The sequence below is a fragment of the Trichosurus vulpecula genome, chromosome 3, assembly GCF_011100635.1.
Source record: "Trichosurus vulpecula isolate mTriVul1 chromosome 3, mTriVul1.pri, whole genome shotgun sequence".
Lineage (NCBI taxonomy): Eukaryota > Metazoa > Chordata > Mammalia > Diprotodontia > Phalangeridae > Trichosurus > Trichosurus vulpecula.
Genome location: NC_050575.1, coordinates 114,368,013 through 114,382,003, shown reverse-complemented (window position 1 = coordinate 114,382,003; position 13,991 = coordinate 114,368,013). Strand labels below are relative to the sequence as shown.

The 13,991-nt window shown below is 45.6% G+C and overlaps 1 protein-coding gene across 1 annotated transcript; it reads left to right on the top strand.

Moving 5' to 3' along the window:
- The first annotated feature begins 10,182 nt into the window (after window positions 1-10,182).
- SLC52A3 (solute carrier family 52 member 3) lies at window positions 10,183-13,325 on the top strand. The gene is made up of 3 exons (XM_036752334.1): window positions 10,183-11,243; window positions 12,380-12,503; window positions 12,766-13,325. Exons 1-3 carry the CDS (start codon window positions 10,183-10,185, stop codon window positions 12,976-12,978), a joined length of 1,398 nt encoding a protein of 465 aa, XP_036608229.1. The 3' UTR covers window positions 12,979-13,325.
- The last annotated feature ends 666 nt before the right edge of the window (window positions 13,326-13,991 follow it).

Here is a 13,991-nt window from a genome sequence, read left to right as displayed (position 1 = left end):
CTCTGTCCATGTGGGGTGACATACCCTTGTGTATGGGTGCTCTAACCAAAGGAATATAAATTTTGATTGCTTATATTTCCCAAGGTATCTATTGGTCTGGGGGCTAGATTTTTTTTTCTTCCCTACTTATTTATTCTATTATTGTTTGTTTTTTAACTGGCGCAATTAACTCTCTTGTCTCACCTAGTTTTAATTTATAATTTCTAGAAACATAGCTCTGAAAAACCAGGCTTTAATAAAGCCTATTGGGATTCAAATGGAGCTACTTGACTATGCTTTTAAACCCAAATCACTCTGGCTCTCTCTGATTGGCCAATAATAGGTCCCAGCCCAAGCCTACCATGGTCTAGTTTGGGTTTTGAGGGCTCAGAATGAGTGTAAATAGCAATTGTTTCTATTCTGGCTGGAAACCCTCATGAGCGTCTTCCCTTCCCACATTGATTTTTTTTTTTTTGAGTAGGCAAAGAACTATCTTTTACCTCAATTCTTACCTAAACTTTAACTAGTGAATGGGTGTTACCATGGACAAACTGAGCCCTGGGAAAGACCTTAGCTTAAAAAAGGCCAAGGTCTCCCACTCCCATCCTGCATCCAGACTGCTTTCCAGTTTTCCCAGCAATTTTTATCAAATAGGGAGTTTTTTCCCTTGGCAACTTATGTTTTCCACTTTATCAAACACTGGGTTATTCAGTTCTATTGTTTCTGAATCTCCCTTGTCTAGTCTGTTCTCTTTTAACCAATGACTGCTGCTTTATAATAGAGTTTGAGGTCTGGAAGCACTATTCACCATTCCTTCTTTTCATCATTTCCTTTGTCAAGTTAGCTTTTGACTGCCATGGAATGTTAGTGATTCAGGTTGTACTTAAATCGTTAAAACCTTCCTTTTTTTTTAAAAATTCAAACTGTGATCTAGCAATACCTCCTCCATTCTGTATTTATACAGTTAATATTTTTAGAACTCAAGTATAAGCATTTCTGTTTATGCCCATTATGTTTACTTAGAAGTTTATGGGGCAGCTAGGTAGCACAATGGATAAAGCACTGTGCCTGGAGTCAGAAAGACCTAAGTCTAAATTCTGCCTCAGATACCTCCTAGCTGGCTGACCCAGGGCAAGTCAACTTTTGTTTGCCTCACTTTCTTCAACTGTAAAATGGGGACCACCATAGCACCTACCTTATAGGGTCGTTATGAGGATCAAATGAAATATTAACATATTGCCAGACACATAGTAGGTGTTTAATAAATGTTTGTTCCCTTCCCTTCCCCCAATGTGGTCTTGAGTGTAGAGCTAGGCTCCTTTTATTCCATGATTTCATTGGTATAGGGAATACTCAATGAGGAAACTCCTTCTACCGATGCAAATTGGTCATACAGGTACTTAGTAATTAAATGACTCGTCCTAATAGCCAGTATGTATTAGAGATAGAGCTTCAATCCAGGTCTGCCTGATTTCCATTCCAGCATTCTAGCCTCTTCACAATGAGCATTTAATAAGTGATTATTTACTGTTTTATTGTCAGCTACTAGTGGTTATTATCATTTTATTCAATGTGGCTAATTACTCCAGTCAACTGAGAACTCCAAGGCTGTGACCTGGACCAGCTCTCAATGAGGTTATACTGAGCAACTCTGGTCTTGTGATAGGTGCTATAGAGAATACAAAGAAATATAGATCATGGTCTTTGCCCTCAAAGAATTTACAGTTTTGGGTGTGTGTGGGGGAGAGAGGGATGGTCCATGACTTATACAGACAGTAAACAATTAATAATCTAAGGAACAGAGTGAAGTGTTAGTCTCATGGAATTAGATTAGTGACTTTGAGTCCTAACTGCCACTAACTTACTGTGTGACCTTGGGAAAGTCATTTAATTACTCTGGGTCTCAGTTTACCTAACTGTGAAAAAAGGGAATGGACTAGATAATTTTTCATACCCCATCCACCTCTAACAGTCTGTGTTCTAGGGTCCATCCCTTTCAGTTCTGACATTCTATCAGAACTGAAGCAGCAGTTAATGAACATCTATAATCTTCTAGTTTGGGAAACAGGCCCAGAGAGGTTAAGTAATTTGTCACATAAGTAAGCAGCAGCTAAAGACTGAAGCCCAGGTCTTCTGGCTATATTTCTACTGAGGTTTCTCCCAGCTCCCAGCTCTGACATACTCCCTTCTAGGATCCCTTCCAGTTCTGACTATCAAAGCCCTTTGCAGGAGAATGGGCAGTATCCCTTGTGCTTCAGAGAAGGCAAAAGTAGGAGAAAATGCCTGTCAAGAAAACGCCAGTTCAAGGAAAGGTTCCTTGAACTTCATCAGCAGCTGGAGCAGGGGCATATTGGGGCACAGTGTTTGGTGATTAAGATAATCACTGCTCACCTTTGGACAATGAAGAAAGAGCTCAACTCCCTGGCACATGCCCTAGTACCCAAGGGGCGGAGAGTATCAGAGATAGAAAGGAAGTTAGAAAATAGTCTATCAGAGCTAGAAGGGGCCTTAGAAGCCATCTAAATCAACATTTCATTTTCTATATGGAGAAACTGAGGCTCAGATTGCCCAGAGAGAGAGAAGGATTTGTTCAAAGTCACACAAAAAATTGGAGGCAGAGTTAGGACCAGAATCCAGATTTCAGGACTGCATTAAGATCACTTTAGACCCCAGATCATCTCTCACTCTCCTAATCCCACCCATAATTATCTTTAAATTCTTACCCCAACTCACCCATCTTTAGCCTAGAGGCCACAGTCCTAGGTGTCTAATCTAGCAAGAATCCGTCTAGCCCCAGGGAGAAGCATTGAATGGGGGGGGGGCACTAGAGGGAAGGTTGTCACCTGAGTATTAGCCAAGGGTATCAGGTGACCCCGGAATCCTCAGTTCCATTTCCTCAGGTTCCCCGGCAAGAAGCAGGGGTCAAGTTAATGCTTAGCTGCCTGTTTGCCCCTCCTGAGAGAAGACTCAGAACCTGCCATGCAGGTAACCCTGGGTGGAAAAAACACTGAATGAAAGGAGAGACCTGGAGCAGAGCGGAGCAGAGAAGAGAAACAGACAGAAATAGAGAGACAGAGGGAAACAGAGAAACAGAAACAGAAAGAGAGACAGAAAGACAGAGATGGACCGAGAGAAGCTTTCCTGTGCCTTTTCATCCACTTCCAAGCAGATAAAATGGGATAAAGAAGCTCTTGGTAGACTTCCCCTACCTTCCTCCAGCCCCAGACCTTGGTAGGAACAGGAAGGACAAGGTCTCGACAGGCTCCTGGTTCCAGGCTGGCTTCTTTTCTTCCTCCCCAGTAGAAGATCTGGCAAGGTGACAGGGGCACTCCCCCAACTCCTTCAGGGCCCCCCCTACTCGTTGGCTGTCATCTCCACCCATGGGGAGGCAAGGGTTGGGGAAAGGGGAGGAACAGGGGAAGCTAGGGGAGGGGGTTAAGACAGAGGGACCCAGAGAGTAGTTTATGAATCCCTCCCCTGCTGGGGCGTGCTGGAGCCGACCTTGCTCAGACATCTGGCATCAATTCATGTGAGCACTAGGGCACTAAGTCCCAGGACTACTCCCAGGAGCTCAGTAGGGAAGCAAGACTCCCAGTCAGGGCAGAGTGATCTGGACCAGGGCCAGTATTCACAACTCTCCCCTAGTCCTCCCGACACGGCTGCTTCCAGGTAAATACTCTTGGGACACAGGGCTCTTAGGAACTACCAGGCTAAGGGGAATAGAGGGAACTGGGAGGACTGAGGAAGAAGCTTGGGCCAGGGAGGGCTTCTGCTGCCTTGGGTGGTGGGAGAAGATCATGGAGGCTGTCCTGCTCCAGACTGAACACACCTCTGGTTTCATGGGCTTATAGGACCAAGACCTGTCAGGGACCACAGAGGTCACTTAGACAGCCCCTTGCTTTCTAGATGAGGAAACTGACAAGTTCAGAGATAGACTCGCCTACGATCACACCCCTAATTAAGGGCCTGAGTCAGAACTTGAAATTTGGTCTTCTGGCATCAAATCCAGTCATTCCAATTTTATCTGGAGTCCTCATTGCTCCTGGAGGAAGACTTGCTTCTGTAGGCAGCCTTTCCTAACCCCTTTTAATTCTAGTGCCTTTCCTCTGTTAATTATTTCCTTTTTATCCTGTATTAAAGCTTGTTCGTATATATTTTTTTTTTGTATTTTGTTTCTACCATCAGATTGTTAACTCCTTGAGGGCAGGAGCTATCTTTTGCCTCTTTTTGTATCGCCAGCATTTAGCAAATAGTACCTGGCACACAATAGGTGTTTAATAAATTTTCATTGACTGACTTATTGAAAAAGTCCAAGCCATAGTTTTTGCAGAAGCCTATACCCTTGTATTTCAGATCGTGGCTAATGATGGATCAACAGGCATGTATTTATTAGGGGCCTTTGGAGGAGGCTGTGTGGGGGCTCCACGGGATATCCCAGAGAAGGGCTGTTCTTCTAGAGGGCTTAAGAAGCAGGCTTGCCTGAGGGAGGAGAATACTTTGAAGAGCTTCATCCGTCCCCTGCCCTAAGGACCCCCCAGGTCCTCGATCCTGCTTTTCTTCATCTTACAGACCCCACATCTTGGCCATTCTCATTTACTTATTTCTCTATAACTGGAAGGAGCTGCTAGGTCATAGTGGAGAGAGCATGGTGGGATTTAGGTTTGGGGGACCTGGGTTTGTTTCCCTGTCCTGATTCACTTATTATGTGATAGGGAGCAAGTTAATTCCCTTTCTTCCCCCTCCCCCAAGTCCTTTCTGCTTCTGTAAAATGAGAATAAGAATCCAGCTCTCCCTCCTTATACGGAAGGTGCAAGGATGATTAAGAAATCCTGTCTGGGGGTCTGTAAAGTGGCAAAGCACCATGGGCGTGGCAGCTAGCCTGAGGTGTTTAGCGTCAATGAAAAGAGACCTAGATTTGGAGTCAGGAGGTATACTTAAGTTATGTCACTTATTTCTGCTTCAGTTGTTCAGTCATTTGTTTTCTTCAGTCGTGGGTTTTCTTAGCAAAGATACTGGAGTAGTTTGCCACTTCCTTCTCCAGCTTATTTTACAGGTGAGGAAACTGAGGTAAACAGGGTTAAGTGACTCTGCCCAGGTTCACACAGCTAGTAAGAGGGTCTGAGGCCAAATTTGAACTCAGGAAGATGAATCTTCCTAACTCCATGCTTGCATTCTATCCACTGCACCCCCTAGCTGCCCTCTGCCTCAGGTACCTACTCTGTAAATTAGAGGCTGAACTTGATGCTCTTAATGTTCTGAAGTCCCTTTCAGCCCAAGCATTCTGTGGTTCTAATCATGCCCCAGTCTAACCATCCAGATGCTGTCATTCCTTCCCATTAGGACCTTCCACTTTAGTCAGGTCACACTTATGCCAGGCTGCTTCTATTCTGTCCCTTCCATCTCTAAAAGATGATGTTCTTCATCCTGGCTGTCTGATTCTGCCAGTTCTGCAGAAATTCCTAACAGGGATCGTTGGATGGCAGAAGCTGAGATACAGAGCTGGAAGGGAACCCAAAATGCCATCTAGTTTAACCCCCTCATTTTACTGATGAGGATCCAAGGCTCAGAAAGATGAAGTGATATGTCCAAGCTCCCAGAGGTACTGAGTATCCAAAACAGGATTTGACTCTAGTTCTGTCTCTAGAACCAATGCATTTTCCACTCCACTCCAATAATGATGAGGCCCAAGAGCACACCCAGGGAGTTGACCTGCACCCCATCTTGAATGCTATATTTCAACAACCTCTGAGATATAGTTTAACTAGAAAGAAAAGGAAACAATTAAAAGCCATTCTAGATAGCCTGTGCTTGAATGTCTGATTGCCTGGTACAGACTATAAGTACCAAAATAGTTCAGATAAGGGAGTGATATCTGTGGACTTGAGAATCCCTGCTCTTGGACTCCAAAGATCATAGACTTTGAGCTGGAAGGAACCTTAGATGGTACCTAGTCCAAACTCTTTCATTTTACAGAAGGAGAAACTGAGAGAGGTTAAATATACTCTAGGTCCCACAAGATCATAAAATGGCACAGCTGAGGTCTGCACCCAGTTCTTCTCACTATGTGATCTTGGGAAATTATTTTCTCTTTCCAGGCCTTGGTTTTCTCTTTTTTCAAAAAAGGAGATTGGACTAGATGGTTCAGAGCCCTTCTAATCCTGATATTCTAGGACTCTGTAATTATTTTGGGAAGATTTTCTGAGGAGATAAGACTAGATTCTGACCTTGAAGGATAACCAGGGTTTACAGAGGCAGAGTTTGAAGAGGTAGAAATGGAGCTATGGCAGTCCGAATTGTGGAGAACAGTGTGAGCACATGCCCAAGGACAGAATGAGTCTGATGTGTGGGATTTGACTCAAGTGGAAGGCCTCAGTGAGAAGGACTGGGATACAATGAAGGATGGTTAGAATGAGGCATGAATAGTAGAATCTGAGACTCACAGTGTCTACGAGCTGACAAGTAATGTCGGCGCACAAAAGGATCCCACAAGAAAATGAAGAGTGTGGGAATGGGAAGGGACACTCGAAAATAGAGTATCAGCCATAAAGAAGACCTATCTAAATAGTCTAATTAGACAAATGGAATAACTGAGGCCCAGAGAAGGGAAGGCATTTCCCTATGGTTGGCCAGGAAATGTGGTAGAATTGAAAACTTAAACTCAGGCCTCCTTATTCTTAGACTTAGACCTAACGCTACTTCAGCTATAACAAAACAAAAAATACTTGGAGGAAATGGGCCTTTGCAGGAAAGGTAGGATTTAGACTTCCTAGGCCTGGGTTGGAGATGGGTAATGTATTCCAGGGGAGATGGGGAAAAGAGTGTGAGGGATGAGGGAGTGTGGTACAATGAAGAGTCCGTCTGACTAGAATGGAAAGGGGAGAAGATAATGGCCACATCTTTCTGCCCTCAAATATTCTGCCTTAATCAAATCACCCAACTCTTTCAAAACTGGGTTGCAAATAAAAAGCAGGAACCAACACAAAGCCATTTAAAGAAAGAAGAGAAAAGAAATTAGCTAGGGGAGCTGGGGAAGGGAGTAAAGGGGAGGAACTGGGTTTCAAGCTAAAAAGGATTTGAGGGACAGTCACCCAAGGAAAGAGCACTGGACTTGGAATCAAGGACCAGGGTTCAAACCCAGCTCTTCTACTTAATCCCCTGTGTGACTTTAGGCAAGATCCACTCCCTCGCTGGGCCTCAATTTCTTCTTCTGTCAAATGTATTTCAAGAACTCCTCTAAGCTATAAATCCTACCCAGCTCTGAATCTGAGCCCTTCCCCTAGGAAGGGGGCCAATGAAGGCAGGAAAAGAACCAAGGAGTAGCCTAAAGAAAATTCCCTTTCTTTCAGGAAGTCCTCCTGAAAATCAGGAGAACTAATCCAGCCAGTTCTGACTTCACGAGAAGAGATCAGACAGTTAAAGCCCCTGTGAACCTCAGCCTTGGATCATGTTCAGTGTCAATGTTTGCCCGTTTTATAACGTCTAACATGCAGGAGGGATGGCTTTGTTCCCTCATCTCTTTGGCCTCAGTATCCTAGCCTTTGGGAGGGTGGGAAGATCTATTTTTCAAATCCATGACTGTACTGGAGAGAGTGAAAAATGATTGGTAAAGTGGGAAGAGCAGATCCGAGGACCTGGATTCGAATTCTGTCTCTGTAACTTACTAGACTGCTTTCTGGGTAAAACCTTGGAGCAGAGAATCTTCAAGGTCCCTTCTAGCTCTAAGGCATATTGCTTTAATTATAGGGAGTCAGACCTTCTAGGGTCCCTCCCAGCTCCAAAGCTGGGATTCTACTTGGCCTTGTTCCACTCTGTGAATGGTTCATATATTTAGAGCTGGGAGAAACCAAAGAAATGATCAAATCCATCCCCCCTCATTTTATAGATGAAGAAACTGAGGCACAGAGAAGTGGACTTACCCCAGGATCACACAGCTACTTTCTGAGACAAGAATTTGAACCTAGGTCTTCCTGATATAACAAATCCAGTGTCCTATGCACTATACTATGCTGTCTCAATAAGTAAACAACTACCTATCATCTCAGCTCTCCAGGTTATGCCAACTCAGTTTATCTCATAGCCAAATTTCAAAGCAGGGGAATAACCTGTGAGACAGGTGCACCCACCCCCAGTCCCCACTTTCCCTCCTTGCACCTCTTTGGTACCTTCCACGACAATCCCACTTTATATCCCACTAAAGGATTGAGGGGTTGGCAGGAGGATTCCCAGGACAAAGCTGATCCACTTTTAGATACACACCTTATACCCATCCTTGGGAAGGAGTGAGTTAGTGAGTCAGTCAAGCTCCCTGCCCTCCCCTGAATAGCTGAAGCAGGGTCAAGGTTATTGCTGTAGGGAATAAGGTTGAATGATTGAACAAAGTCTGTCATGCTCCAATAAAGATTTACTAAAGATCCACTATGTGCCAGGCACTGTACTTAAGTGCTGGGAATACAATTAATAAAAAGAAGTCTTTTTTTTTTTTTTAAAGACAGTCCCAACTATTAACCCAGGTTCACTAAAGCCAGTCACATGCCCATTGCTTCCACCCCTGCTAACCAAGGCCACTCCAGCCACAGTTCAAAGGACCCTCCTCCTTGTTTCTGTTTCCTTCTCTGTGAAATAAGGTTGTAAGAGGTGCCATGCCCTAGTGAGTCTAGGGCAATCCTGGAGCCAGGAAAGCCTGTGCTCACAATCATACACTAGCTGTGTAAGCACAAGAATATTACTTAATTTCTCAACTCACCAGGAAATTCTCTCTAAGCTGGTTAAGTTACAGATGAGTTGTTTAACTACAACAGTGGGAGGAGTTTCCACCTGCCAAGACATAGGTCCTAAACAAAAAATATAAAATGAGTTTCACTCCTGCCATGCCCCTTCCTGGTTGTGAAACCCAAAGGAGGGTTGGGAAAGTGCTTAGAAAAGGATTATTAGCTACAGATAAAGTAGCTTCCAGGCTGCTGTCATCCCAGGCTCCCTCTTACAGTTCCGGCTAGTCCAGGATGGAGGCCTAGGGTCTAAGGAAGGTACTTATGGGTAGGATGGGATGTGTGGGAGATGGGGTGTTGGGGAGATATGAAATTCTTCCTATAGCTGGTGGCTATAGTTACAGTTACAAGTTATAGTTCTAGTTACAAGTCGTAGTTCTAGTTACAATCACAGATTAGTGAGCTGCCAGTTCCTCCAGTCACTGAATTCCTCTCAGTTTCACCCCCACATTCATGTTGTTCTCTCCTTTCATTGAGCTCTGTATCTTTTTCTGTTTCTCAGCTTTTCTCTCCCTGCCTTTCTTCCTCTCTGACTTTCTCCTGTCTTTCACGCTGTCTCTTACTCATCCACTCTTCTCTCTCTCATCTACTGTTTCTGTTTCTTCTGCCATCTCTCCCTCTCTGCTGACCCCTCATTCTCTCCTTCTCTAACTCTCAGGCCCTCTGGCTCTTTCTCACTCGCTGTCTCTCCTTTGTCCATTCTATATTTATATCTCTTGGTTCTCTTTGGACATTCAGGAAACAAGCTCCTTTCTGGCCAATTCCCCAAACAAAACCTTCACTTCAAGCCAAAATGTGCGGCTGGCAACCTCCCCTCTCCCCTCCCACCCGGACCTTCTCATTCGCATACACCCAAGTGGTTGCTTCATTTCCCTACTACCACTAGACATTTGTCTCTCAACAATTTTTAAGCTGCCCGGCTCCTGCTTCCCGTCATATACATATCCTTTCTAGTTTCTACTTGTCCACACTCCTCCCACTTCCCCCAGCCCCTCAGGGGTAGGGCTCATTTTTGTAATCCATTGTCAAGCTTCCTGGCCATCTGTCTCCTGACCAATGGTCCAACCTCTTCCCGTCTCTGGGCCTCAGTTTCTCTTCTGTATAAAAAGGGGTCCAACTAGCTCTAACATTCTGTGTTCTTGTGTTCCTTTCTAGCTCTAACATATATGATTCTATGCCATTCACACCTCTTTATCTGCTCTCACTAAGGCTTGTGAGGAAGTCAGGGAGGGAGAGAGAGGAGGGGAGAATTTATGCCAATGATGGGGGAACAATTTATCGTAATATTCCCTCTTGATATTAGCTACTAAAATATGGGCACAAGGTACAAAAGCTCTGTGGGTAAATACAGCAAATTAAACAATTTCCTCTTCCCTTCAATAGGTGGGTCCCTAGACAATCCTGGAAGTCCCCAGGGAAGCCCAAGGAAAGAATCTCCATGGCTCTGCTCATCCACCTATTAGTCTGCATCTTTGGATCTGGCTCCTGGGTGGCCATCAATGGACTCTGGGTAGAGTTGCCTCTGCTGGTAACAAAACTCCCCGAGGGTTGGTACCTACCCTCCTACCTCACGATCATTATCCAGCTAGCCAATGTAGGGCCGCTCCTCATCACCCTGCTCCACCGATTCCGGCCTGGCTGCCTCTCTGAGGTCCCAGTCATCTATGTTGTGCTGGCCCTGGGCACGACTGCCTGCCTCCTCTTCGCTTTCTTATGGGAGAAGACTTCAATGGTGGCTGGTGTTCCCCATAGCACAGCTTTCCTAGTCCTCACCTTCTTCCTCGCCCTGGTGGACTGCACCTCATCTGTCACTTTCCTGCCCTTCATGGCTCGCCTGCCAGCCCAGTATCTCACTTCCTACTTTGTTGGGGAAGGGCTAAGTGGTCTCCTCCCTGCTCTGGTGGCTCTGGCCCAGGGCTCAGGGCTCAACACCTGTGACCAAGTCACCAACAACTCTATGACTACTGAGTCACCTAACATCACTAAAGCATCCTTCACCCTTGGATCTCTGAACATCACTCTGAACCCTGACCTCACCACCAGCACCCCTCCGCTGGAAACCTGCCACATACCAGCCAACTTCTCCCCTTTTGTCTTCTTTCTCCTACTGACAATAATGATGGCCTGCTGCCTGGCTGCCTTCTTTGGCCTAACTCGCCTCCCTAAGCAGTGGGAGCTCTCTACTGAGGATCTCCTAGTCGGCCAGGTAACTCTCAGTTCCTTCCAGCTCCAGGAAACCTCAGCTGGCAGCAGTAACAGAGACAGCTGCCTATCAGTGGCCCTGCCTGAGGAAAAGAAGACCACTGTCTGGCCACAGGTCCAACTGGCATTCATCTATATCCTGGTGGTCTTCACAAATGCTCTCACCAATGGAATCCTCCCTTCTGTTCAGAGTTACTCCTGCATGTCCTATGGTTCTTTGGCCTACCACCTGTCTGCAGCACTTAGTGCCATGGCCAACCCCCTTGCTTGTCTCCTGGCTATGTGCCTGCCCAGTAGGTAGGTGAAGGCTCTGGCCCCTGAAGGACCTCTCCATTGGGAATGGGGTAAGCAGGAGTTGGGGATGGGGAAAGGAGAGGGTAACAAGGAGCAGTCCCACAGAGAGGCAGAATGATGCAGTGCATAAAACACTTGACCAGGAAATAAGGACTTCTGGGTTCTAATCCCAGCTCTGCCATTAACTTGAGCAAATCATACCCCCTCTCTTAGGCTCGATTTCTCCTCCCTTTAGCCTAGCACTTCTTAAACTGTGGGTCACCACCCTAGATGAGGCCGAAAAAATTTGGCAACAGTAAAAGGTTTCTGAACACGCAATGACCAAAAATGTATTAAAAATCAAACGCGTAATGAATCAGAGGTGTTTCTGGCAGCACTTTTCTGTGTTGCATCTTGCAACTTCACTGCAGCCTTGGTTCTGAATAAAAAGTATATGAACTTTGCACTGCACACCCTCAGGACTGAACGCTGCCCCCCATAACAAACACTGCCAGACAGTGAAAAGGGGTCTTGAGTGGGGAAAGTTTAAGAAGCCCTACTCTAGCCTAATAAAATCAGAGAATAGACCAAATGAATGTCACAGAAAATCAGAGCTTAGGACCTTAGAAAGTATATAGGGATATGGCTAGGGATCTGTGAACTTGATTTGTGGAAGGGAATTCACAGATGAGGAAGCAGTTTCAGTTTGGCACCTTCCCTTGGAGTCTTAAGAAATTGCCTAGTATACTGGAAAGTTGGCAAATATGCCAAAGGTCAGACAGTTGGTTTGCTAGAGGCAGGACTTAAACCCAGGTCTTCCTGGGTTCAGGGGCAGTTCTCTATCAACTATGTCAGTGTTGGAAGGTAACCCTGATCAAACACTGTCATAATTACACATCAGAAAGCTGAGGCTTGAAAAAGAGAAGGGACTTCCCCAGGGGGATACAGGGATTAAATAGCCCACCTGGCTCCCCAGGCCTATCACACTCTTCTATGGCTGCTGGCAGGTGATCACTCAGATTTGGATCAGGTAAAGTCTTCCCCTTAGAAGTTTACTTTGGAGGTATGTATATGGGAGGGAAGTGAAAGGTACTTTTTGGGCAGTGACAAGTGAGCTGGGGACACTTCTTCCCATCAGAACCTTTTGCTTCCTTCCCCAGGTCTCTCTTGTGGCTGGGAGTCATCACACTGGTGGGCACCGGTTTTGGAGCCTACAACATGGCCATGGCTGTCCTGAGTCCCTGCCCTCTGCTGAAGGACTCTCCGTGGGGAGAAGCCATCATTGTGAGTAACTTCTGCCCTTCTCTCTCCTCTCTCCTTCCATCCTCCCCTCTTCTCCCTTTCTCTGCCTCAGTTCCTTCTAGACCAGAGTAAGTATCAGACCATTGAGTTTGGTTTTGGGGTGGGGAAGTCATCTCAGGTGCTGAAGGGAAAACAGCTTGCCAATGGGGCTCCATTTACACTGGCAGGTCTGCTCCATAGGGTTCTTTTTGCCATGGAGAATCCTGTCTGAAGGGAAGGGGTATGTCTTCCTTTGTGCTTTCAGGTTATCTCTTGGATACTTTTCACTGGGACCCTGAGCTACGTGAAGGTGATGACTGGGGTTCTCCTGCGTGACCTGAGCCACAGCGCCCTCGTGTGGTGTGGCGCAGCAGAACAACTGGGCTCTGCATTTGGGGCCATACTCATGTTTCCTCTTGTCAATGTGTTGTACCTTTTTAAGTCAGCTGATGAAAGCAGCCAGCAGTGCCCCAGCTGATCATGCACCAAGACAGCTATTCTGGACTGAATTTCATTGGGCCAGGAGAGCCAAAGCCATAGAGAACCAATCACATCCCTATCCAAACTTCTCTCAGACAGTGGCACAGACACTCCCAGCTCTCCTCTCCCCTACTCTATCCCCAGCAGGGTTAAAGCTTCCATAACCTGAGTCATCAGGGAAGACCCCACTCCTATCTCCAAGAGTCACAGCCACAAATTCCACCATTAGGTAGTCAGGACCTTGGTCAGTGTTTTTAGAAATCCATGTTCTACCTCTGGGGGAAAGTAGGCTAGCCCACGGGCCAAGGTGTCTGGAACCCTGAGAGGTTACGGAACTTGCCCAGAATCACACAGCCAGTATGTGACAGCAGTAAGACTTGAACCCAGGTGTTCCTGAGACTTGGTGTCTATCCACTACACACTTCCTTGCTTTTGTACTTCAAATAAGTTCATGCATTCATTTCTGAGATCAATAAAATAATTTTTCTACTTATTCAATGCACCAATTATTTATTAAATGCCTGCTACACTGTGCTAAAAGAGGAAATGTAAAAAGCCAAACCTCACATCCCTCAAGCTTACATTCTAAAGGGGAAATTCAATTTGTAAATAGAAAAGCAAACACATTGCGATAAGAAGAGTGTGCTAATAACTAAGCATACTGGGAGAGGCTTCCCATAGGAGGTGCCATCTAAGCAGAGGTTTTAAAAGAAGCTAAGGATTGTAAAAGGCAGAGGCAGAAGATGGGACAATGTGAGATAAATCTGGAATGGGAGGTTTAGGGTTAGCTTAGGAGGAGTTTTAAGTGCCAGATTGAAGGGTTCCTATTTTATCCTAGAAACAATAGTCAATTAAGAGTCTCTTGATCTGGGGAATGGCATGGTCTGACCTGTGACTTAGGAAGATTGTATTGCACTTGCATGGAGAACGGATTGCAGAGAGGAGAGACCAAAGCTGAAACCAACTAAGAGATTTTATGATAGTCTAAGCAAGAGGTCTTAAGTGAACTGC